The sequence below is a fragment of the Hemicordylus capensis genome, chromosome 2 (assembly GCF_027244095.1).
Source record: "Hemicordylus capensis ecotype Gifberg chromosome 2, rHemCap1.1.pri, whole genome shotgun sequence".
NCBI classification, from domain to species: Eukaryota; Metazoa; Chordata; class Lepidosauria; order Squamata; family Cordylidae; genus Hemicordylus; species Hemicordylus capensis.
Window position 1 is genome coordinate 326195406 of NC_069658.1, and position 26137 is coordinate 326221542.

The 26137-nt window shown below is 47.0% G+C and overlaps 1 protein-coding gene across 3 annotated transcripts; it reads right to left on the reverse strand.

Moving 5' to 3' along the window:
• Positions 1 to 1653: 1653 nt before the first annotated feature.
• On the reverse strand, positions 1654 to 25459 carry LOC128346751 (acylamino-acid-releasing enzyme-like). Of its 3 annotated transcripts, none has more exons than XM_053300369.1 (23): positions 25262 to 25459; positions 23685 to 23954; positions 19380 to 19509; positions 18725 to 18851; positions 17424 to 17514; positions 14074 to 14149; positions 13577 to 13737; positions 12577 to 12714; positions 12033 to 12124; positions 11483 to 11523; positions 11273 to 11394; positions 10093 to 10153; positions 8999 to 9096; positions 8550 to 8601; positions 7464 to 7552; positions 6562 to 6700; positions 6326 to 6406; positions 6151 to 6231; positions 5310 to 5398; positions 4639 to 4829; positions 4449 to 4551; positions 4216 to 4322; positions 1654 to 3821 (listed from the first exon to the last, which is right to left on the reverse strand). In XM_053300369.1, exons 2-23 carry the CDS (start codon positions 23862 to 23864, stop codon positions 3719 to 3721), a joined length of 2352 nt encoding a protein of 783 aa, XP_053156344.1. In that variant the 5' UTR covers positions 23865 to 23954; positions 25262 to 25459; the 3' UTR covers positions 1654 to 3718. The 3 variants fall into 3 exon arrangements, with proteins under 3 accessions (XP_053156344.1, XP_053156343.1, XP_053156345.1); XM_053300368.1 differs by having other exon boundaries at positions 6326 to 6409; positions 25262 to 25457; XM_053300370.1 differs by lacking the exon at positions 23685 to 23954 and having other exon boundaries at positions 6326 to 6409; positions 25262 to 25454.
• Between the last annotated feature and the right edge of the window lie 678 nt (positions 25460 to 26137).

Here is a 26137-nt window from a genome sequence, read left to right on the forward strand (position 1 = left end):
CCACATTTGGAGTACTGCATAAAATTCTGGCTACCATATCTTAAGAAGGGCATTGTAGAACTGGAAAAAGTGCAGAAGAGGTCAACCATGATGATCAGGGGCCTAGAGCACCTTCCTTATGAGGCAAGGCTACAACACCTAGAGCTTTTTAGTTTAGAAAGGCAACAACTGAGGGGAGATGATAGAGGTCTATCAAGTCATGCATGGTGTGGAGAAAGTTGATAGAAAAATGTTTCTCTCTCTTGCATTACTCAAGAACCATTGGTCATTCCATGTAACTAATTGCCAAGAAATTTAGGACTGTCAAAAGGAAGCACTTTTTTTACACAATGCATAATTAACCTATGGAATGCTCTGCCACAAGATGTGGTGACAGCCAACAGCCTGGATGGCTTTGAGGGGTTTAGATAAATTCATGGAGGACAGGTCTATCACTGACTACTTACTAGTCTGAGAGCTATAGGCCACCTCTAGCCTCAGAAGCAAGATGCCTCTAAATATCAGTTGCAGGGGAGTAACAGCTGGAGAGAGGGCATGCCCTCAGCACTTGCCTGTGTGCTTCCCAGAGGCATCTGGTGGCCACCGTGTGAAACAGGATGCTGGACTAGATGGGTCTTGGGCCTGATCCAGCAGGGCTGATTTTATGTTCTAACCTAGTCATGAGCCTGAAGGCAGCTCTTTCAAATGGAGACAATAATAGCCAGTTCATCTGTCCTGGAAGTTTATGCTGCTTTGGGAATACCTTAATTTTATTGCAAATGACCTGAGAAAACAGGTTATTCAAACTTTTATATTATGTTCACAGAAGAACATAAGATGTATCTATAATTTAGATGTATCTATAATTTTAACTATACTTCCCTAAGGACTATACTTCTCTAAGATCAGGCGTCTTCTTGCTCAACTTAAAATCCCCAAAACGACTACTTAGCATTTATATTACACATCAGGTACTCTAAGCACTTCATACACATTATCTCAGTAATGTGTTTATGTTGCTGCTCAGTGCAAGAGGAAAATGAAGCAGATCAAAATCTAGACAAATAAACACCCTTGTTTCTCAAAAGCAGGAGGGGAAGTGATAGCAGCAAGGAAGCTAATAACACTGTGGAAGCTGCCAATAGTCCAGCCCTTACTTCCTAAGAAAAACCACATGCATCTAAGCTTTATTGGTTTCTGAATTTTCACTTTATTCAAGTGGGGGGCCAGTTGCCATGCCTGGTGTCCATGTTATTGTACCAGAGTTAATGAAGTGCCAAAGAACACTGTGCAAGAGATAACAAACAAAATTGCAGCAGAAATTAGTCATGAGTCTCTCTTGCACCATTCTGTTTCTGATGCATTGTGTCCAGATTCCATTTCCAGTGACACCTGCAGCTGTAGGCTGGATGGGAGGAGCCATAAGAAATCACCTCCTAAACTCTCAGCTGAACCTGTTCTGTGCATCTGCTTTTAAAAGTCTGCATTGCATTCCAGAAATCCCCTGGTGAATCACAACTTTTCCCTTTTAACTACAAGCTGCTGACACCATGACCTCTTCCTATCCCCCCAAATCCAACACTCTCCAAGGATAGTCTCATCTCAGCAGCCGATAGTTCCCAGCCTAGTAATTATACATTGCAATAATATATATTGGAAGTTAGGACACAGAAGTCTTAGATAATCAGTTGTATTTATTTGCCATTTGCAACTAGACCCTGTGGGACTCACACTTTCCAGTTTTGCTCCCAAAGACAAGTTTCTAAAGACAAAGATTGCATTAACATTGTATAGGATCATTTTTCAAGGCTTCAGCATTTGTCACTTCCAAAAACACACATGGACAAATTTGTTGGTACCCTTACAGCTCATTGAAAAAGTGTTTTATGCCTCCTGAAAAGCGATTAAATGAAAAGCAATTGCCCCATGTATACCTGCATGCCTTTGATATGTCATCAAGTGTGAAAGAGATAAAGTATTGCTTATTCTACAAAGATATTCAAAAGTGGCCTGGACACATTTGTTGGTACCCCTAGAAAAGATCATAAATAATAGGAATAGACTGATTTTTCAAATGAGCTGTTTTCTTTAATTAGTATCATACGTCTCCAATTGTGCAATCAGTCATTCATCCTACTGAAATGGAGAACAGCAGTCACTCTGCTGTTTGGTATCATTATGTGTCCCACGATGAACATGGACCAGAGAAAGCAAAGGAGAGAGTTGTCTGAGGAGATCAGAAAGAAAATTATAGACAAGCTGTTAAAGGCAAAGGCTATAAGACCATCTCCAAGCAGTTTGATGTTCCTGTGACAACAGTTGCAAATATGATTAAAAAGTTCAAGGTCCATGGGACTGTAGCCAACCTCCCTGGACATGGCCACAAGAGGAAAATCGACCCCAGAATGGGCAAAAGGATAGTGAGAATGGTAGACAAAAAGCCAAGGACAACTTCCAAAGAGATATAAGCTGAACTCCAAGGTCAAGGTCCATCAGTGTCTGATCGCACCTTCTGTCGCTTTTTGAGTAACAGTGGGCTCAATGGAAGAAGACCCAGGAGGACTCCACTGTTGAAAGAAAAACATAAAAAAGCCAGACTGGAATTTGCTAAAATGCATATTGACAAGCCACAATGCTTCTGGGAGAATGTCTTTTGGACAGATGAGACAAAACTGGAGCTTTTTGGCAAGTCACATCAGCAATATGTCCACAGATGAAAAAATGAAGCTTCCAAAGAAACGAACACCATACCTACTGTGAAACATGGAGGAGGCTCGGTTATGTTTTGGGGCTGCTTTGCTACGTCTGGCATGGAGTGCCTTGAGTCTGTGCAGGGAACAATGAAATCTCAAGACTATCCAGACATTCTGGAGAGAAATGTACTGCCCAGTGTCAGAAAACTCTGTCTCAGTCGCAGGTCATGGATCCTCCAACAGGATAATGACCCAAAACACACAGCTAAAAGCATCCAAGAATGGCTAAGGACAAAACATTGGACTATTCTGAAGTGGTCTTCTATGAGCCCTGATTTGAATCCTATTGAACATCTATGGAAAGAACTGAAACATACAGTCTGGAGAAGGCCCCCTTCAAACCTGACACAGCTGGAGCAGTTTGTTCAGGAAGAGTGGGCCAAACTACCTGTTGACAGGTGCAGAAGTCTCATTAAGAGCTACAGAAATTGCTTGTTTGCAGTGATTGCCTCTAAAGGTTGTGCAACAAAATATTAGGTGAAGGGTCCCATCATTTTTGCCCATGCCATTTTCATTTGTGTTATTATTTGAAATATTCTGTTGCATCAAAATTCTAAAGCAACGTCTTATTTTTGTTAAATATGGAATAAACAATGATGGGTGCCAATTACTTTTGTCAGTTTCAAGTGATTTCAGAGACAATTGTGGGTTCTTCTTTTTTCATGGAGGGGTACCAACACATTTGTCCACGTGTGTAGTTACCCATTGTGGTGGAACTGATTAGAAGGGTGCGCAATTTGGCAACAGCATGTGGCCAGGGTGACCTCTGCCTCTGGCACAACTGAGCTGGCCAAGAGAACACATGCCAGTCACTGTCACCGAATCCATTGACCCATCCACACTCTGAAGACCATGGGTGAAGGTACCAGAGCATTCAGTCCTCATAGTTATTGTTTGGAACAGGAGTGACTTGAATCTTGGTTAGCTAGCCATTCTGCTTAATTGGGAGGTGGGTGATGTCAGGGGTAGTCCAGCTTCCATAAACATCATTTCAAATGCTGAATCAGCCAGAGTGCAATATTCATGAAGCCATCAGCCTCAGCATCTACACCAGACAGTGCATGGTTATTGCCTGGATACCACAGCATCCTAGAAAGAGACAGATACAGACATGAGTCAAAGTGCAGTTGTCTTGTTCATGCCACCATCTCTAGGTAGATCTACTCACCCATTATTATCTTTTCTGCTTCAGTCTCTTATTTATTTATTTTATTTTATTTATTGTTCAATTTTTATACCGCCTTTCATAAGGCATCCCAAGGTGGTTTACAAAAGTTAAAATACAATAAAACTCCATAAAAACCACATTTAAAAACCTTAAAATCAGTTAAACAGTAAAAACCATAAAACATCCAGTCTCTTGACTACCACCCTTTATCCCCATTAACCCCCCTCCTTTGCATTTCTTCCCTGCTTCCTGAACTCTGTTCGCCATAAATCCCCCTGCACTGCATTTCTTCCCTAGTTTGTTGAAGATGCTCACCGTGTTGGAATGCCCCTGGCCTTCAGGGCACGATAATATTCTAGCCCTTGTTTGGGGGGCACACGCCTGTCTTCCTCCCCTATCATTAGGAGAACAGGTGTTTGAACCTAAGGGGAAAAGAAAAAGACAGAAGCTCCAGGCTGTCAGGCAGATGTTGGAAACCAGAGCCCTGAAGCCAAAGAATGGCAAGCATGGAGTTCTTAAACAAGTGTATGCAGAGGGTGGGGTTGTACCTTATCAACATACTGCATAGGCGAATGAAGCAACATCTCTGTCCACTGTCTGGGATCAGGGAGAGCAGCGTGGTCATAGGGTAAGCCAGCCACAGCCAGGCACCTACAAGAGACAGAATAGCAAGCATAAGGAGAGCAGCCATAGGCTAGGGTGGAAGGCAGGCATGTTCAGGGTGCTGGGGCTACTCACCAGTCAGGGATGTCAGTGCTTCCAGCCATGGAGGCCATGTTGACCACTGGATTCCTGGCCACACAGGCCTTGTAGGTGCCAGGGTATTGGCCAATGAGATGGCAGGACAGGAAGCCGCCATGCGAGCCCCCAAGCACAGCCACCCGCTGTGGATCGAGGGGCTCCTTCTGCAGTACCTGCTCCACACAGAACTGCAAAGAAAAGAAGAAGAGGTGAGCAACCATGCCAAGGGAGGGACTATGGGGCTGCAATAACCTGGCGAGAACGCTGGACTCTTGGACGAAGAATCCATCCAAATGATGCTGATTCTGATTCCAGTCCATGACCCAGCAGAGTCATGGGACTGTAACATCTCAATATGTACTGGGTGGGATTTGCATGTTTGAAGACACATCCGAGTTCAAAGCTGCAGAGCAAAGGACACTACATGAATGTTGGAGGTACTCTTGTCTCATGAAGACTGTATTATGTGTTCCGCTGATCATCTGAACGAGCTCCATGGCAGAATTGCATGCAGTATGTGTTGCAATGGAATAAAAAGAGCTATGAGCCCTGGAGGCTAGGCTGAATCTTCTTCTCCCACCACATGATAACTTGCATGTATCCCAGTCAAGACACATTTAGATTCTTCCTGTTGGAGATGGGGAAACAGATATTTGGGCCCTTCTTACCTGCACATCCTTGACATCCTGATTGCCCACTTTCCCAGGCAGGGAGTCCACACTGTCCTGGCCAAAGCCCAGTGATCCTCGATAGTTCACTAACAGGAGGAAAGTGGTGTCACTGGAAGCACGGCACCAGGTTCCTTGCTGTTCTTAAGCTCAGTGCCTTACAGGGAGTGGTTATTCTGCCCAGTCACGGTTCAGTCCAGGAAACATTTGCATGGGGAGGTCTACTCTAATGGGGAGGCAACATCTTGGCAGGAATCTCCTATTATCCCAGCGAATTGGGGGGTAGTCCTAGAATGTCACCCTTAGTACCAACCCCTCTGCCCCAAAGAACAACCCCTGCTTTCCAGGAGGGTGGCCATGCTTCTTGTGCCATAGCTCCTCAAGTTCCACTCTCTTGGCCTGCTGTTGAGTAACTGGGTCGTCTTACTGAAACAACAGGCTAGCTATGGAGAGATGAAGAAGAATCTCCTCCTCATCTAGTCATCTGAGGGGCGGGTCCATGTGGCACAGCACCTGCCATACATGCAGAAAGCACAGGTTCAATCCCTGGCATCTCCAGATAGGGCTGGGATAAATCTTAATAGCTGCTGCCAATCTGCACAGGCAATACCGAGCTAGATGGACCAGCGGTTTGATTCAGCATAAGGTACCATCCTAGGGTCTCTGGCCAAGAATTCTAATCGAGGTCACAGCACTACAAACCTCCACCTCTGGCACAAGAGAAGAGCTGGTGACTTCCGAGGCTCAGTGCCCCTGACCATGGTGCATTATTCTATATATGCTAATGCAGAGACCCCAGCAGCCCATTGGGTGGCTGAGAAGGATCCAGAATATCACTCACCCAGTAGCACGGCAAAGCCCATCCGACAGAGTACAGCTGGGTATAGCATCCAGCTGGTGGTGAACACAGAGTGCGGGCCTCCTGTGAGGGACAGAGGAGAGATGGAAGAATACTGAGTGGTGAGGGCATGGCATCATGTCTTGAATGATGGGAGGGAGGGAGGCAAGGAACTTACCGTGAGGTGTCACCACCAATGGGAACTTGGCCTTTTCTGGCACCTCAGTGGGTCGGAGTAGGATGGCTTCAAAATCAAGCCCTGCTGTGAAGAAAAAGAACACCTTCCATGGGAATGGGATGTGAAAGTCAAGACACACCACAGCCTGCATTTCAATCCCAGTGACCCAAATCCTTCCCTAAGGTCCTGTTTCAGGGCAGGAGAGTCTGTCCAGTTTTTCCTCTCTGGGCACTCACCATACTGGAGGTTGTCCTGTTCTGGAGGAGGCTGCAGTGTATGGATATCCCACATGATGTCTTGAATTGGGCTGGCTTCTTCCAGGCACACCCAGTGGATTTCCGCTTCCTTGCCAGCAGGAGGTAGGAAAGCCACCATCTGCAGCAAGAGAAAGCTATTAACTCAGCTGAGGTAAAGAAAGAGCCAGTGCTGTTGGGGTAGACTTCCTTCATTCAGGTGTCTCGCTTAGGTGAAGTAAGGAACAGAACAGATGCAACTCTGGTCAGGTACTGAAAAAGGAAACCAGAGGCAGGGCCGGTGCAAATGCAGGGTGAGAAAAATCAGCACAGCTAACAAGGCAGAATACCTATGTGTGGGTGTAGGCAGAACCCTATTTCTACTAAAACTCTGTTATATTCCAGCCCTGGACTCTGAATCATTGTACCCTGCATTGCAGATCTTCTCTCCTGGCCCCAAAGCTGCTGCAATTTCAGCTTGGGCCTGCAAAAGCATCGGCATATACTGCTCTGCTTCTCACCTCACATTTTGACTCCTCAAAATTACAAGGGCGGGGGCGGGGAATCAGCTAAGCACCTAAGTTTCAGAATGTTATGTCCTGGGCACAAGGTTTGTGCCATCAAACCTGAACAAAATTTTGACACAAGCTGAAAAGAGAATTCTCTAAGTTGAGGATCTTAATCTTCAATTTAGAGGATTCTCTTTTTTTCTGCTTTAGTTTGAAACAGACTGGTTCCTAAGTGAGAGTCAACGGGCTTGACCTATTTAATATTCAGATTATCTTAGATGAAACTGAAAGAAGAGGGACAAAACTTCTTCTTCTTCTTCTTCTGTACTGCTGCAACAGGCACTGGGGTTTCACATTCAGGTTCCTTTGCCAAACCTCTAGACATGTAACACTTACCAGCAGGGGAGGGCAGTTGGGAGTGGAGAATCTGGCCACTAGAAGATCTCGGTCAACAGTGAGCAGTGCCCAGCTTCCAAGCTGGGACCCTAGGTTAGTAAAGAAACACAGTTTCATTGCTCTCTTTCCCTCTCTGGTCAGAGGTGTTTTCTATCCGCTTCGGCTGATACGCCAGCTGCGTCCAATTCTTGAGATATACAACTTCAAAATAGTAGTACATATGCTGGTAACCTCCAAGTTTGATTACTGCAATGCGCTCTATGTGGAGCTGCCTTTGTGCATAGTCTGGAAACTGCAACTGGTGCAAAATGAGGCAACCAGGTTGGTCTCTAGGTCATCTCTAAAAGAGTGACACTGGCTACCAATTAAGGCCCCTGCTAACTGAGCAAAGAGGCACCTCTTAAAATTGGTGATTCTCTTTATTTGGCAGGGGGAGAGCAACTGGCCCCATCCCTCCCCTGCACAGCATCCTCCAGCACAGCATCCCAAGGACAGACTGTTGCTGGTGTGTGTCTCATGTTTCTTTTTTTAGACTGAGAGCCCTTTGGGGACAGGGAGCCATTTTATTTATTTATTTATTTATAACTATGTAAACCGTTTTGGGAACCTTTTGTTGAAGAGCAGTACATAAATATTAATCGTCATCTCCGGGCAAAATACAAGGTGCTGGTTATAACCTATAAAGCCCTAAACAGTTTAGGCCAAAGGTATTTAAGAGAACATCTTCTGCACTGTGAGCCCCATTGCCCACTGAGAGGTCCATCTGCAGTTGCCACCAGTTCATCTGGTGGCTATTCAGGGCCTTCTCTGTTGCTGCCCCGAGACACTGGAATGTGCTCCCTGCTGAAATAAGAGCCTCTCTGACAGCTTTTAAAAAGCCTTTAAAGACACATTTATTCACCCAAGCTTTTTAATTAGAATTATGGTTTTAAATTGTTTTAATGTTTTAATATTTGTTTTATGTTGTTGTAAACAGCCCAAAACACAAGAGTTCTCCGCTGAGCAGTGGCAGGATGCAGCAGGGCTGCCCATTACTCAAAGAAGGGAGCCAACGACCAGAGCCAGGACATTATGTCTGCTACTTACCCTTGGTAAGAGAACACACTTTGCCTGTCACTGTATCCACCACAATCAGATCCTAGAGGGAAAAGACAGCATGGGAGAGAGCGTCTTGAGATTGCACCCAGACAAGAGCTTCCCAGGCAGCTAGTTGTACAATTTAGCATTAAACATGGGTGCTACAAATTTTATTTATTGAACATATTTTTATACAAAGTGTTTTGAAGTGCTGCAAAACAAACCAATGGACAAGTATAGGTGCAAGACTTTCTTGCACAACCATCTCTCTTCGGTCATCTGGACGAAGCCAGATTTCTGATGCTGCTAATCTGCTGCTCTGTTATTTGGACCTGTAAGGTTCAGCCTGACACTGAAAAGATCCTGACACTGAAAAGATCCTCCGCTTAGAAGTGCCCTAGAAGTCAGCCAGGTAGCAAACTACCCTTGGATCAGCCGAAAACGTAATGTCCTCTTACCTGCCTACTGCGCTGAGTTGTGTCCAGCACAACCCTCTGGCTGTCTGCTGCCCAGCAGTGCTCAGGCAGTGCTGTGCTGTAGATCCCTGTGAATTCACCTGCAAGAAATAGTGTGTGTGCAGTCAAACAGCAGCTGCCCTCATACAGCAAGACACAGGGACTGCTTTGGGAACTGGGCTGTGGAGTACATACAATAAGACCCAACAGCCCCCTTCTATTCAGCTATTCTGTGGATGCCAGCCAGAGATGACCCATGATATTTGTTGATGCCCAAGGCAGAAAACCCAAATGATTCCTCCACACCGCCTGTGATAAAAAGAGTGTAATAAACTAAATACTTTCTGCCTTTTCATGGTACCCAGAAAAGTCTGTGGCCTGAAACGGGCCACCTCACACCATCTAATGGTAAGGCTGACCCTGATGCCATTTCCTTGTGGATATGCCCGTGCTCGCCAACTCCTCTTTGCAACAGGTGCCAAATGATATTCTAGATCCAGGGGCTTTCCTAATTCAAAATGTGGATTTTGAAATACTGAAGGTGTCCCAGAATCTGGCACAAAGGCAGAGAAATCTGGCAGAAAACACTAGTGTAAGCAAGAGGAGCCAGCTGCCATGGCTAACTCTCCAAGCTTCAAGCAAACAAAATTATTTATTACTAGATGGCCCTGTGCAGAACATCTGCGCCCTAGTTCTCTGACTCTCACCCCTCCCCCTGCATTCCCTGTCCGCCTTTCTTAAACCGTCCCCCCCCAACTCGGCTCCCGCTGCCCCCCCCCAACTCGGCTCCCGCTGCCCCCACACAGCTTGGCTCCCGCTGCCCCCCCACAACTCGGATCCCGCTGCCCACCCCCCACAACTTGGCAACTGCCTCACAATCAGCTGCCATACTCTGGTGGGGGGAGGGAATGTTGCTATAGGAAAGTTATTTATTATTTATTATTAAAACTTTTATACCGCCCTTCCAAAAGGCTCAGGCCTCCAATACTCCCAGCCTCCAGTACTCCCAGCAGCACAGGCCTACTGGATACCCTCAAATCCTTTTGAGGCGCCACCACTGCATACCCTGGGAATGTCAGCTCTATCAAATTACTGACCTTGGCTCTGCCGAGGCACAATCTCCACTACAACAGAAGTGAGCTTTGTGTACCAGTCATACTGAAAGAGAGGAAGAAAGATGTGAGCAACAGATGCGGCAAAGCTCAGTTCTGTGCCCCACAAGACTTTCTCAGCATCAAGATCAACCAAGGCAGACCCTTTTCAGCTTATGGCACTGCTAGGAAAGACACATTGCAATGCTCCATAATGCAGGGGGCCTATCCCAGTTAAGGCATTCCTTGCATCATAGGGCAAGCTGTGGGTGGTCGTCAGGCCTGTTCTGCCTCAGTTCTCCTTATGATCACCCCAGCATTCTGCCCCAAATGCCTTTGACCAGGCTACCACCATTTCAGAAGCCCTGCCAGGAAAAATGGCTCCCAATTGCAGTTGCCACCATGACTGAGTTCTCTCTCACTCCACACATCAGGTAGCCATTAAATAAGCCTAATGGCTTAAAGAGCCAGCATGGTGTAGTGGTTAGAGTGCTAGACTAGGACCGGGGAGATCCGAGTTCAAATCCCCATTCAGCCATGATACTTGCTGGGTGACTCTGGGCCAGTCACTTCTCTCTCAGCCTAACCTACTTCACAGGGTTGTTGTGAGGAGAAACTGAAGTATGTAGTACACCGCTCTGGGCTCCTTGGAGGAAGAGCGGGATATAAATGTAATAATAATAATTATTATTATTATTATTATTATTATAACAACAATACCAGGGGATAGCAGAATAGAAGAAAAAGAAATAGAAAAAAATCACCAAATACAAAGATCTACAAATTGAAATTGAAAGGCTGTGGCAGAAAAAGACCCAAATAATCCCAGTGGTCATTGGTGCCCTGGGTGCAGTCCCAAAAGACCTCGAAGAGCACCTCAACACCATAGGGGCCACAGAAATCACCATCAGCCAATTACAAAAAGCAGCTTTACTGGGAACAGACTATATTCTGCGACGATATCTATAACAACAGCAACAACATTGACAATAAAATTCTGGCATCCCAGGTCCTTGGGAAGGACTCGATGTCTGGATAAAACAAACCAGTCAATAACACCTGTCTGACTGTGTAAAATAATAATAATAATAATAATAATAATAATAATAATAAATGGTTGAGTAACTCCTCCAGCTTTTACACCAAGAGCCTATCAGCCTAGCCTAGTCCTGAACACAGTACGCACCATGCACAGTCGGCTGCATTGCTGGTGGGGCCCAGAAGCCTGGTTCTCCAGATATACAATGCGACACTGGTCTGGGCTAAAGCGTGGAGACCAAATGGCCTTGGTGTCCTCTGACAGCAACTCTGCAAAGGGAAAAGAGGCAGCAATTGAAGGAGGAGGGCCACGAGGAACCAGTGCCCAGGAAATAAACAAGAGCAAAAGATGTCTCACCACAACGATCACCTGTCAGGTCCACATGGAAAAGGGCTGATCTGGAAGAGAGCGGGGTGAGCGGGAGCAGATCTGAGAGAGCATCATGCAACATTGGCCAAGGGCAGGGCGGGGGTGGGGTGGGAGGAGAGAAGAAAAGGCACTTCTTTCCTAGGGCCAAGCTATCTTTCCACTCATCATAAGGACAGAAACAGTATTCTTGCACCCATTGCCCAGCTGACCTTGCTGACATGCTCACAGAATACTTCCTAGATGGAAACAAGCAAGGCTGACAAATGGAAGAGGGCCCTAGTCTACTCGGGGAAGGGACTTCAACTGAAGGGAGCCACACAACTCCTTTTAGTCACAGGACTACAGCAACCCCTCTCCACAAGTGCTGTTCTGCAGAAATAATACCTCAATCCAAAAAGCTCACTGCAGCAAAGAGAGCTCAGTGTTTACAATTTGGATGCTCCTAGGCCCATTTCTCTATCATCTGGTCCTCCATCCGTATCGCAATACAGAGAGTCAAATTCGTCAGGATCCCTAACGCTTCGAAGAAGGAGCTCACCTGCGAATGGTGCAGTACCGCAACCCTAGACGGAAAGGCTCATGCCACCAGCCAGTGAACACCACCCCCGTGTCGCCAGGGGTCCAGAAGGCCTAGGGTTGCAATGTCAAGCAGAAACAGGCAGTTAGGGCTAAGACTTGACCAGGTGGAGACCATCTCCCAGGTGAAGGGGAGGGGAGGCTGGAAATAAGAGTCACTGGATAACAGTCCAACTAAAATATAACAGGAGGGTGGGGTGGGGTGGGGTGGGGGTCCACCAGAAACTAAGGAAATGGGAGAGGCATTCCATCATTTTCCCTCTGGGGTATGCTGCATCTAAAGATTGGATTTGAAATTCTCTTTTGGGGAAGGCAGTGTTCCTGGCTCACAAGTGGCGAGTTCTTCACTATATCCTAGCAGTTTCACCAGAGCTCATACAACATTAAGAGACAGCCTATTCGCCTAGATGCGGGTGGTGGTGGTTAGTGGGAGTACACACATCGGCCCTATCAAGTGCAATTGGACTGCAGGGGCCCAGCCGTTTCCCTCGTTGCTCTGCACTCACCTGCCCGGGGGAGATGTGATCTGGAACACCCTCCAGCACTGAGACATTGTTGCTCTCTATGTCCAATACACACAACACAGGAATGCTCTTAGCCACCAGGGTCTCTCCCCAGTCTTCATGGAATACAAACTGCTCCCCCTGGGAAAGGCAGAGGGAGAGGGGTGGGGGGAGAGAAAGAGAGAACAGAACGCAGAGGTCCTCTGAGACATCTCTAGTATTAGCAAAGAGGTTCACACCTGCCTGGCAGATTGCCAGGGCTCACATCGCTGGTTTCAACTCTGCTTCAGGCAACGTGCTTCAAATCACTTCCCACCCTAAGAGCAAGCAAGCAAACATACAGATCTGCAGACAAAGAAAGCCATTCCACAATCCCAGAGGAAAGTGATGCTGCTCCCTTAAAGCTACTGTTCAAAGATGAAAATACCAGTCGTATCTCATTCCAAATACAAATAAGGCTCCAAAATTAGAACATTAGGGAGAGTCTTCTTAGGTTGGAATGGCGAAAAGAGCAAGTGTGGGTTCCACGTCACATGCTGAACACATAGCAAAAGCAGTAAGACTTGCTAACATGGGTACAGAAGATTGGGAGAGTGGAACAGCTGCTGTCCCAAGCTTGGAATCAAAGCACTCGGTGCCCAGCAAAATAGCTGAGAGCACAGTCAAATTGCACCAAGGGAAGCTGAAGTACTAGCTACGACTATGAATATTTATATATTGCTTTTTCAACAAAAGTCCCCAAAGCAGTTTACATAGCGAAATAATGAATGAATGAATGAATGAATGAATAAATAAATAGGCTCCCTGTCCCCCAAAGGGCTCACAATCTAAAGAAGAAACAAAAGACAGACACCAGCAACAGCCACTGGAGGGATGCTGTGAGGGGGCTGGATAGGGCCAGTTGCTCTCCCCCTGCGCAATAAAGAGAATCACCACTTTAAAAAGGTGCCTCTTTGCTCAGTTCACAGGCAGAACACAGGGTAAAAAAAAGTCCCCATCAAACCTTAATGGCTTTGTCTCGTTGCTCAGTCTTGGTCAGATCCTCCTCACCACTCAGCTCGGGGGCTTTTGGCTTAAAGAAGGATTCAGTCTTGGGACGCTTCTTCTCTGCCACATAGAGGAGGTGAGTCTCTGAGTGTGACCAGGCCAAGCAGCCAAACTGGTCTGAGGAGGAGAATAACACAACAGTCAACTGCAGCACTGACCCCACTCTAAAATGGTGCTTCAGCAGCACCTCTCTAGTCCTTCCTGCCCTCTCAGCCCTTTAGTCTCTAAAACTCGTCACCACCATATCTGCCAATCACCCAGGAAGACCCAAGATTTCCAGGGCCCCAACACCAAACTTGACAAAAGGCTAAGAACTCTCCCTCTCAGTGCTTATCAGGACAACCCAAGGAACTTTCTCTCCAAACCCCCATCCCAACACAGAGGCAAGAGGTTTGTCAGGGTCTAGCCATTTTGCTTCTTACAAATCAAAACAGAGCGGCAGGGAAGCCTCACCATCCTCATACACTTGGCCGTGTTTCTCCAGGGCTGTCAGCTCGATGCTCTTCACCTTGCGGTTCTTTTCCCATACCTGCAGAAACAGACATAGCACGGTTTTAGTCCCTGAACCCCTTCTTACTCAGGCACCCAGTGAAGCTATTCACATGCGAAACCGGGTGAAGCAAGCCCAGCCCGGTTTTCGGTGCAGGTATGTACCGCTGGAATTGGGCCCGATCCCAGTGGTGCCTCGGCGGCAAACCCACCTAGGCAGCCACCCTCCAGAACAAGTGATCGTCTGCCACCCCCCCCATTTTTGAGATCGTCTGTCAGCCGTGGCTGCGTCCCGGGCAGCTTCGGGGAGGGGGGATCCCCATAATGCACCGTGCACTTGCGTGGTGCATTACTGGAGCTCAGGATGGGGGGTGATGCATCCCAGCAACCCGGCCCTCTGAGCTCCCGGCAGTCATGTTAGCAGTAACCCTGCTAACTTGGCAAAGAGGCACCTCTTACCGTGGTGATTCTCTTTATTTAGCAGGGGGAGAGTAACTGGCCCTATCCACCCCCAGCACAGTACTTCCAGTGACTGTTGCTGATGTGTGTCTTATGTTTCTTTTTAGAATATGAACCCTTTGGGGACAGGAATCCATCTTATTTATTTATTATTTCTCTACTAGTGTTTTCTACCCCGTTGTAATAACGGGCGCTAGTAGGGGAGAGTTTTGCTGCCTTCCGCTGCCGTCTCTGCCTTCCCCGTAGCCCCTGCCCCCGCCCTCTCCCGGCCGGCCCCGCCGCCTCGCCGGGCCCCCGCCGCCGTTTTCCCTGGCCTTCCACTGCTGGGCCCGCCGCCTTCTCCGGGTGAGTCCGCGGCTCTGGCTGGGCCCGCCGCCGCCTTCTCCGCTCGCCTGGCCTTCCCCCGCCGCCTCTTCCGCTCGCTGTCCACCGCCTCCTGCAGGCTTCGCTTCTTCGGGGCGGCCACTCGCCTCGCTGGGCCGCCGCCGTCTTCCCTGGCCTTCCCCTGCCGGGCCCGCCGCCTTCTCCGGGTGAGTCGGCGGCTCCGGCCGGGCCCGCCGCCGCCTCCTCTGCTTGCCTGGCTTTCCCCCGCCGCCTCCTCCACTTGCCGTCCACCGCCGCCTGCAGGCTTCGTTTTTTCGGGGCGGCCGCTTCTGGCCGCCCAAGATGGCCACCGGGTGCCGGTGGTCGTGTCTCCCTTGCCCTGTTCTGTGCCTGCGCTTCGCTTCGCGCAGGCGCAGAACAGGGCAGGGAGGCACGGACACACGCTTGGTGTCCGTCCACGGACGGACACTAAGCGTTTTATTAGAGGATGTAAACCGCCCTGAGCCATTTTTGGAAGGGTGGTATAGAAATCGAATTATTATTATTATTTCTTGTTTACACAGTCAGACAGGTGTTATTGACTGGTTTGTTTTATCCAGACATCAAGTCCTTCCCAAGGACCTGGGATGGCTGAATTTTATCATCAATACTGTTGGTTATTATAGATATCGTCGCAAAATATAGGCTGTTCCCAGTAAAGCTGCTTTTTGTAATAGGCTGATGGTGATTTCTGTGGCCCCTATGGTGTTGAGGTGCTCGTCAAGGTCTTTTGGAACTGCACCCAGAGCGCCAATTACCACTGGGATTATTTGGGTCTTTTTCTGCTACAGCCTTTCAATTTCAATTTGTAGATCTTTGTATTTGGTGATTTTTTCTATTTCTTTTTCTTCTATTCTGCTATCCCCTGGTATTGCTATGTTGATTATTTTGACTTGTTTTTCTTTCTTCTCGACTACAGTTATATCTGGTGTATTGTGTGGCAGATGTTTGTCTGTTTGTAGTTGGAAGTCCCATAATATTTTTACATCTTCATTTTCTTCAACTTTTTCAATTTTATGGTCCCACCAATTCTTGGCTACAGGTAGCTTGTATTTTTTGCAGATGTTCCAGTGTATCATCCCTGCTACCTTGTCATTCCTTTGTTTGTAGTCAGTCTGTGCAATCTTCTTACAACAGCTGATCAGGTGGTCCACTGTTTCATCTGCTTCTTTACAAAGGCGGCACTTGCTGTTTGTTGTGGATTTTTCTACTTTTGCTCTTATTGCATTTGTTCTTAGTGCCTGTTCTTGTGCAGCCAGTATTAAACCCTCTGTTTCTTTCTTCAAGTTGCCATTCTTAAGCCATTGCCAGGTCTTGGTGATGTCTGATTTTCCACTTATATTGTGCAAATATTGACCATGCAGTGGCTTATTTCTCCATTTTTCTGCTCGGTTCTTGACTTGTTCTTTCTTGTAGGCCTGCTTTCTTTCATTGGTGTTGAATAGTTTCTCGTTCTTGACCATTTTAAGTGCATCTTCTTCACTGTCCTTTATATATTCTTCAAGGCCTCTTTTCTCCTCCTCTACTGTTTGATGGACTTGCAGCATTCCTCTTCCACCTGAGCTGCGAGGGAGGTAGAGCCTATCTACATCACTGCGGGGGTGCAGAGCATGATTGATGGTCATGATTTTCCTGCTCTTACGATCTAGCGTCTCTAGCTCTGCCTGGGTCCAGTCTATTATTCCTGCAGTGTATCTGATAACAATTATTATTATTATTATTGCTTGTTTATACAGTCAGACAGGTGTTATTGACTGGTTTGTTTTATTCAGACATCGAGTCCTTCCCAAGGACCTGGGATGCCAGAATTTTATTGTCAGTTGTTATAGATATCGTTGCAGAATATAGGCTGTTCCCAGTAAAGCTGCTTTTTGTAATTGGCTGATGGTGATTTCTGTGGCCCCTATGGTGTTGAGGTGCTCTTCAAGGTCTTTTGGAACTGCACCCAGGGCGCCAATTACCACTGGGATTATTTGGGTCTTTTTCTGCCACAGCCTTTCAATTTCAATTTGTAGATATTATTATTATTATTATTATTATTATTATTATCATCATCATCATTATCATCATCATCATCTGGGCAGGTGATCCGCCTGCCAAAGAGGACACCGTTAATTGCCTGCAGGGAGGGGAGCTCTTTAGGGCCTAACCCTCTTGCCCTTTCTCACTACTTGTGTCTTTTTTGGAGACTTGATCAATTCCAAGTTACTCAGCGGAGCCATGAACCTTTCCTGTTCCTCTCATGGAACAGGAACGCCACACAAGTAATGGCTGCAGTATAACTTCTGAGATGAAAGCTAGGTGGGAGTTTGACAGCACAGCTTCAAACAGTAATGGCTGAAGGAATCACTATTCTCATCGGCAGAATGGGAAGCCACACTGCTCTAAGAAGAAAGGGGCTGAGTACTTCTAGGAGGCCTTGCTCTAAGCAGGATAAAAGAGGCAAGCTCCTTTGTTCCACAGAGATTCAAACTTCCGCCAAGCGGACGTACCTCGAGGAACTGCTTCTCCTCGCCTTTGCTGTTGCTAGTCTTTCGCAGAACAGCTTTCTGTAGCCCACTAGGAGAGTCCCGACTGAGCAGCCTAAGAGGGAAAGTAACATGGTGAGCACGTGGAAAGCCAGATCTGCAGGAGCATGCAGGCTGCCAATAAGAAGAGATGGGAAGACTTAGACAGTGGATGTTCTTCCAGGGGAAACCACCAGCATCTTGAGCAAGGAAGGGGCAATGAAGCTTCCCAGATGTAAGGGACAGCAACTGCCAGGCAAGGAAGGTTTGCACCAGGGGTCCTGCCTGGATATCAGATTTCGCTGTGGAAAGGGTTGGATGGGTTCGGTAGGCCATCTCTACTGTCATCTGATTATTTAATAAAGCCAATACAAATCTTAGTAAGAAAAAAAAGGCAGTCAAAGAGAAAAACCGAGAACTGTTTGACTTCAGCATCATCCTACAAAATTTCAGGTTGCTGAATCCGGGAAGCTGATTAAATTATGAGAAATTAAAGAAAATACATGCAAATGTGTGCAATTTGCACAATTTTGGATCACAGAATTCGGGCCATATTGCACAGAATTTGGAATTGCTTTTGCTGCTAAATCCACACAACACTAGCAACAGAGATTCAAGGCTTTGCTGGTTCCTGAGCCACTCCTCTGGTTCTACAGCAGATGACACTAGTAATGTGCACGTACCTGGAGGTGTGGTCCGACGCCGGGGTGGTGGTGTTGCTTTAATGGCGGGGGGGGGGGCTTGTACTTACCCTTCCCGCCGCTTTCCCCCCTCCGGTGCTCCAGTTTTAAGCCAAATCTTCGGGGCGGCAGCTTTCCTCCCTGCTGCCCCTGCCCCCTTGTTGTTGTCCAAACCCGGAAGTAACACAGCTGCATGTGCCTGCCGCCACACACACTGCTGACGTGCACGCATGCTGCACATGTCACAGTGACGTGTGTGATGCGCGCGGCAGGTGCATGCACCCGTGTTACTTCCTGGTTTGGACAACAACAAGGGAGCAGGGGCGGCAGGGAGGAATGCTGCCGCCCCGAAGATTCGGCTTAAAACTGGAGCACCGGAGGGGGGGAAGCGGCAGGAGGAATAAGTACAACCCCCCCCCCGCCCTTAAAGCAACACCCCCACCCCCACCGGCGGTTCGTCGGACCGCTGGACAAGCGAACCGGTTCACAGGCCTCCAACATGGCCTGTGAACCGGTTCGTGCACATCCCTAGATGACACAAGGCTTAATCACTGGCCAGAGATTTCTGACAGAAAGGGTGGTACAATCCAATAAATGGGGACTTACTCTCCCTTGATTTCAGTGCAGTTGCCAGAAGGGCTCGAGTACACAATGGACTGGCCATCATGGAAGATGAGGTACTGGCGGCAGAATTTCACATTCTCAGCTCTTTCCAAGTCCCGCTGCGACCACTCTGTGAAGAGAAGGGAAGAAAGCTCCTTTCCAGCCAGATACAATGAGAATGGAAGATTCTCCACTAAATAAACAGGCAAACACAAAACTACTGGAGGAGACCAAAAGTCCTCAAGTCCAATCCCTTTCTTCCCCCACCAGCATTAGGACTTGTCAAGTCCGCAAAGATCAGCTCGTACAATCCAGACTTCAGGCAGCTCCAAGCAGAGAACAGATTGTTAATGTGCCAACACAGCAAGCAGCTTTAGAAGACTCAGACAAATTAGCAACGTTACACACTACAGGCAAAAGCCCTGGGAGCCTCCCTGCTGTAGTTAAGAGGCCCATCATCCTCGTTTCTGGTCCACAGTCAGCACTGCCAATGGCAACTAGTCTGAGGCTATATTCTTATGATTAGCAGAGAAAGGACAAAGGCTGGAAGGGTCAAAGACAAGGTGAGATGATGTAATTATGGCCACAAAATGCACCCCATTTTCCATTAGCAAATACAGCTCCCAATGATGCAGGCAAAACTAGGGAGAGTGTTTACCTGTGTAAACGTTGCAGTATTTGCCCCCATACTGAGTTGTTACCTCAGGCCCAATACAGGCACTGGAAAGAGATGGGAACTGGCTCAGGTTACGATACAAAGCCGCTATTTCCTCTGGATCATTCAGCAACTGAGCATTTAAAACAACAAAAAAGAAAGAAGTGTATTTAGTTGGGACGTGCTCTAGGGAAAAGCAAGACAAGCATCTTGGTAATTAGCTATTTGCTGAAGGCAAGGAACAATTGCTTCTGGGTGAAAAGCTGGAGCCGTCACCAGGAAGCACGTGGCATGGGGCTGTTTCACGGAACTGAAGGAGAGAGAGGGTAGTAAATCTGAGAAGGCCGGCTGGCTGGCTGGCAGCACGTCAGCAATAGCTCCAGGGCTCGCTGCCTGACAGTGGGAGACTGGCCGTAGCAGCTGCTTCTCCTCCCCAATATAAGCTCAGGGGAACGATGAGCACGTCAGGAAGGGCTGCATCACTGCTGGACATTTAAGAGAGACTCCTTGCCTCCTACCTGGCAAATGCTTTGCTAGAACAGAGTGGCCACATTGGGGAAAAGCTGCAGGGCACGTGCTTCTCCCTCTTATTTTCTGCCCAGTTTCTTTTTCCATGTCTCTGCACCAACAGGAAGGGCAGAAGGGTTGGTCATGATTTAAATCAGGATGATTTAAATCAGCAATACAAGTCATGCTTGAAATAATCTGTTTTTTTAAAAGGCCATTAAAGCATTTAAAAATTTTTTAAATCTATTTATTTAGATATTTCCTATCCAATATTGTTTTCTATAGCCATTGTTTTCTATAGCCATAAATACATATTGGGTTGAATCCCAAATTCTTCCTTGAATGGAAGTTGCCTGCATTTGTGCAAGGTAGAGGGAACCATTTCCCTCCCCTGGTTTTTAAAGATCAGTGCTTTTTAATTTATTCATAAATGATCTAGAAGTTGGGGTAAGCAGCGAGGTGGCCAGATTTGCAGATGATACCAAACTCTTCAGGGTAGTGAAATCCAAAACATATTGTGAGGAACTCCAAGAGGATCTCTCCAAACTGGGGGAGTGGGTGACAAAGTGGCAAATGCGCTTCAATGCTGGCAAGTGTAAAGTGATGCACATTGGGACGAAAAACCCCAACTTCAAATATACACTGATGGGATCTGAGCTGTCGGTGACTGACCAGGAGAGGGATCTTGGGGTTGTAGTGGACAGCTTGTTGAAAGTGTCGACTCAGTGCGCGGCAGCTGTGAAAAAGGCCAATTCCATGCTGGGGATCATTGTTTGTTTGTTTGTTTATTCGATTTTTATACCGCCCTTCCAAGCTGACTCAGGGTGGTTTACAATTAAAAAGGAAAGGGATCGAAAATAAATCTGCTAAGATTATAATGCCCTTATACAAAACGACGGTGCAGCCACACCTGGAGTACTGTGTACAGTTCTGGTCACCACATCTAAAAAAGGACAATGTAGAATAGGGATGAGCCCGGAACGGTCCAGAGGCCATTCTGAAGGCCTCCGAACCGGTCCGGACATGAGGGTGGTCCGGCACTGGTGTATGGGACACTTTAAGGGCGGGGGTGGGTATACTTACACACACCCCCGCCGCGTTTCCCCTGCCGGCGCATTCGTTTCTGAAAGCTTTTGGGGCGGCAGGATACCTCCCTGCCACCCCTTCCTCCAGTCATTGGCAAAAGGCTTCAAAAAGCCTTTTGCGTGTGCGCACATCGCGCGCACACATCACGTCTCCGCGTCATGTGCGCGTGCACATCGCAGAGACGTGACGTGCGCACGTGCAAAAGGCTTTTTGAAGCTTTTTGCCGACAACTGGGGGAAGGGGCTGCAGGGAGGTATCCTGCCGCCCCAAAAGCTTTCAAAAACGAACGCGCCGGTGGGGGAAACGCAGCGGGGGGGGGGAGTACACCCACACCCACCCTTAAAGGGCCCCCCACACCAGTGCCGGACCGCTGGACTGTGGTTCCGTGCACATCCCTATTGTAGAACTGGAAAAGGTGCAGAAGAGGGCAACCAAGATGATCAGGGGCCTAGAGCACTTTGCTTACAAGTCAAGGCTACAATACCTAGGTATATTTAGTTTAGAAAAAAAGATGACTGCGGGGAGACATGATAGAGGTCTATAAAATCATGCATGGTGTGGAGAAAGTGGATAGAGAGAAATTCTTCTCCTCTCACATAACACTAGAACCAGGGGTCACTCCATGAAATTGATTGCCAGGCATGGGCAAGCAGGGACAAATATCCATTGGACAAGCAGGGAGTCTAGGGACCCCAAGGGGCTCCTAAGCAGACTGCCCCACCATGCTGCGCCACCGCCCTTGCCCTGCTGCTCCTGCCCTTACCCTTGCCCCACTGCTTCTTATCTTTGCCCCGGTGTGGCGGCAGCAGGTGCTGTGGCCTGGCCTCTCCAGCCAGCCTGCATGTCTCTCTCTTCCGGTCCAGCCACAGTGCCTGCCGCCACCACAGGGGCAAAAATAAGAAGCAGCAGCAAGGCAAGGAAGGCAGTGGGGGAAGATGTTTGTTGCCCCGCTCCTTGCGTCTGATGTCAGACATAGGGGGTGTGGCTTGGGGCACATGCAAGCTTTGCATGTGTGACGAGGGGGCCCTACAAAGATTTTGTCCCTGGATCCCCGGGGGTCTTGCTACACCCCTGCTGCCAGGAAATTTAGGACCAACAAATGGAAGTACTTTTTCACACAACGCATAATCAATTTGTGGAATTCTCTGCCACAAGATGTGGTGACAGCCAACAACCTGGATGGCTTTAAGAGGGCTGTGGATAACTTCATGGAGGAGAGGTCTATCAATGGCTACCAGTCGGAGGGCCACCTCCAGTCTCAAAGGCAGGATGCCTCTGAGTACCAGTTGCTGGGGAGTAGCAGCAGGAGAGAGGACATGCCCTCAACTCCTGCCTGTAGGCTCCCAGTGGCATCTGGTGGGCCACTGTGTGAAACAGGATGCTGGACTACATGTGCCTTGGGCCTGATCCAGCAGGGCTGTTCTTATGTTCCCTGAAAATTATTTATTTATATAGCACTCTTTCTCAAACTAAAAGCTCACAAAGTGTTTATGTAGCAAAATAGTTCCCCGCACCAAAATGGCTCACAATCTAAAAAAGACACCAGCAAACAGCCAGTGGGAGGGACACTACGCTGGGCTGAATAGGAATAAAGGAAAGCAGCCTTTTAAAAGCTCATGTGAAGGCCATACGCTCAGTTTTAAGATATTAGATGTTTGTGTTAAGTTCAAATTTAATTTTAAACCACACTATTTAATAAGGGAAACTTATTATAGCTGAAACCTGAAACAATTAAAAGTCTTTTTTTTAAAAAACAACAACCTGATTTAAATTAAAACATCAGTGAGAGTGATCCACTCTGAAGTGTGAAACTACATTGTCACTGGAAAGGAAGCCCCATCACAGCTCTGACACCAGCACAGACAAAAAGAAAAACTGAAAGGATTAAAATAAGTAAATAAAGAACTTCAGGGGTAGGGGAGGGGGCATTTACATTACATTCTAATTTTTTGAAAGTATTAAATATCTTAAATTTTTCTTCTTAAAAGCAATCTGATTTAAATTACTTCTGAATACAAGTACATTAAACCTACATTTATATTATTTTAAAATTAGATATATGTCCCCTTCACAAGAATATTAAATTCATAGTTGCTCTTCTATTTAAATAGAGAAACATGGGGCAAAATTATGGCACAATATGTTGCATACTAATCTGTTATGGGTTTGGTATGGGGACAAGGGGCGGACAGGTTGTCATAAGTACCAGAATTCAGCCTCTGGTTCCAGGAGATGTTATCCTATATATCATCAAGACAATCCCACACTGTGACCACCTACATGATCTCGTAAACTTCCATTTTTACACTATAATTACCTGAGCTTTGCAATTTGCAAATTATGAATATTCCAGTCATAATTCTAGTTAATATTCCTACTGCATTGCAGTTTGACAAACATAATGAACAAAGTTACCCATTAAATAGCATACATGAAACATTTTCTAAAATCAGTTTAATACAAAATCAAAATTACACACAGACTCCTATATAACTGAAATGCTCTATTTTATTGTAAATTGACATGTTTTACTGTTTTAACTAATCAGTACATTGTTTACAAAATATGAAGTACAAAAATCAGCAGTAGAATCCAATGGCTGCAGGAGACAAATGTACTAAGACTCAAATGATAGTTCCCATGCATTTTGAGTATGTGCTCTTTATCAGGGACCAGAAAACATTGATATGAATAATTTTGGTAATAATTTCTTACCAAAACTGCTCCAAGACCTCCTGCTTGAATGGCCAAGAAGAAGACTGTGGCTTCTTTTGGAGCCAGTTGGAGAATTTGTAAGGAAGTTTCAATGCATATGTCAATACTGTATTTTCTGTCCCCAGACGAACAGCACATGCTAATAACAAAGTCATTAGGACTAGGATTCTCTTTGTACATGTATTTCCTGAAATGATTGAATCTTGTTGCTGCTTTTGGCCTTTGCTGCTATCCTGTTTGATTTCTTTCATTATTTTGTGGGTTCTTGCCCTGAAATACATCGAAGTACCAAATAAGCAATCTTTTTGAAATCAGTCTTGATTTAAATCAATACATGCACCCTGCTACACTCAGCAATCGACGACAAATCAGTTTCTAAGTGCTGTGCCAAATCAAAGTCTCTAGAACTCAAAAAAGCAGAGCAGGGATCTTTGTTCTTATTTTTGATGGGGTTGAGAATAGATACATTCTAGATATACTCTTTCAAATATAGAGTAGCATACATGAGATGAGTGGGGGCGGGGTGGGGGCAGGGGAGTCGTTCTGATCTCCAAATATTTTTCTACATGTGACCTCTAGCATCACATGTATTGTGTCGATGCCATTTTAGAAACAGACAGACAATGGCCATGCATGATTGCTGAATCCGGCCCTTCCAAAGTAAATTGTGCAGTGTGCAGCTCTTGAAGATCAGCCCCACCCCAATGAATATTCCAGTTGGTGCTAGGCATGTAGCCTGTCACACATTAACTTGGGCTGGACTGACATATATCTAGTAAGTTTACAGGTGAGGGTTTATACTACCTTCACACAATCAGAGTATAATCCCAGGCCTTTGGGGATGGGGAACTGGTTGTTTTCTGCTCAGCTACTGTAGAGAGCCGCCAGGCAAGAGACCCTGGGGGAGGCTCTTCCTGAGAGTTATTCCGCTACAGCACTATCCTCCCTATAGCTTGTCTCTTTTTGGTACACTGGTATAGATTCTGAGGCCAACCCTGCAATGGCTGTTTTCAGTTCCGGGTCAAAACTTCAAAAACTAAACAATATTTTAGATGGCAGAAGTTTTGAGATGAAGGAAGTAGCACCTCTGCCTTTCCCCTCTGCCAAGCTCCAGGAAAACTCTGGCTTCAACAGCAAGCAAACATTCAGGAGAAAATTCAATACTTCTTATCATTGTTAGCTCCATGGGAGGGGTCACCTGTTGAATTTCTGCCTGTCACGCTGTTCCTAAAGGCACAGGAGACTCTAGGGGCAGTGTGGGGGGAAAGCTGACAGTTCTGGAGAGGGGAAGGGACACCATCGCAGAAACAATCAGCAGAGGCAGCTAGATATTTCATCCCCTTGCAAGGAGGGGGACTCGGAGAACCCCACCCACCAACCTCCCCGCGCGGGGCATTGTGGGAAAGGTGAGGTCCGTACGAGGCACAGCCTGGAAGGAAGGCGCATTCGGCATGTCTCTTCTCAACGTACGCGCCGCCCCTCCTGCTGCTGCTGCCGCCTGCCCCCGACCCTTCCCTCCCTCCCTCCCTCATGCCTGCGCCCGGGAGCGGGAACCTGGGCATCCCGTAGTCCCTCACCGGCAATTCCATCTCCTCGTTGCTGGCGCCTCTGCTCGTCCCACTTTGGAGGCTCCAAATCGCGTAACCTTCCGCTCTGTAGCCGCTTCAACAGGGGGAGGAGTGTGCATTGGTCTTTGGCTGTTACCATTGGTCGTGGAGGTGCCCGTCAAAGGAGTGGCCGCTCCTCCTACATGGGAAGACGCACTATTCGTTTGCCTGGAGACGGGACTTCCTCCTGCCCTGGCTGCATTATTTGATACCATTTCTCTCCCCCGCTGCTGTGCCGAATAAGGGGAAATTTAACAACTGTTTGTCGGAAACTATGGAGAAAACCAGGAGTTTATCGGAGTTTTGCTCTGATAGCACTGTTCCCCCTCCCCCACCCAAATTTTGTGTGGGAAAGATGAATTCTGTGAACTTCTAGAATATTTATAAAATTGTGTTGAAAATGCAAACAACGGTTCAAGTAATCATTCCCATATTGCATTGAGGTCTGGAAGTGGTTTGCAACAGCCCACCAGTGCTGTCTTATTCCCATATTGCAGGTTTGGATCTCTTATGCTAACCCTGTACTGTAGTAAACCGTTAATATGGCAGGTTGGAGGTGGTCTGAGACTGCGAATAAGAGTTGTTTGCTTTACAACCACCCTTGAATGTAGGCCAGTGTTGGTAATACCGTAATGTGGAGAGCGGGGAGCTGGGTGTGGGAAAGTACCGTAGTTTACAGCAAGGCTGCCCAGGGTCTCATGTGCTATAGGCTCCCTTTTGTCCAGCCAGGATTAGTTCTTTTAAAATGGTGCCATGGAAGTTTTGGTCCATTTTGATAAAAGACAGCTTTGAATTCATAAACCAACTAGTTTTCTGTCTGCCATTAAACTTCGGGGGTGGGGTGGG

Bases quoted from the DNA above. Each gene is read 5' to 3' on its own strand.
- LOC128346751 (XM_053300368.1), bottom strand. From the start codon at position 23,864: ATGTACAAAGAGAATCCTAGTCCTAATGACTTTGTTATTAGCATGTGC. The intron at 6,701-7,463 runs GTAAGTGTTACA...CTCTTGCTGCAG, and splicing joins CCAACTGCCCTCCCCTGCTG to ATGGTGGCTTTCCTACCTCC. The intron at 5,399-6,150 runs GTGAGTGATATT...TCCTCCTGTTAG, and splicing joins GGGCTTTGCCGTGCTACTGG to TGAACTATCGAGGATCACTG.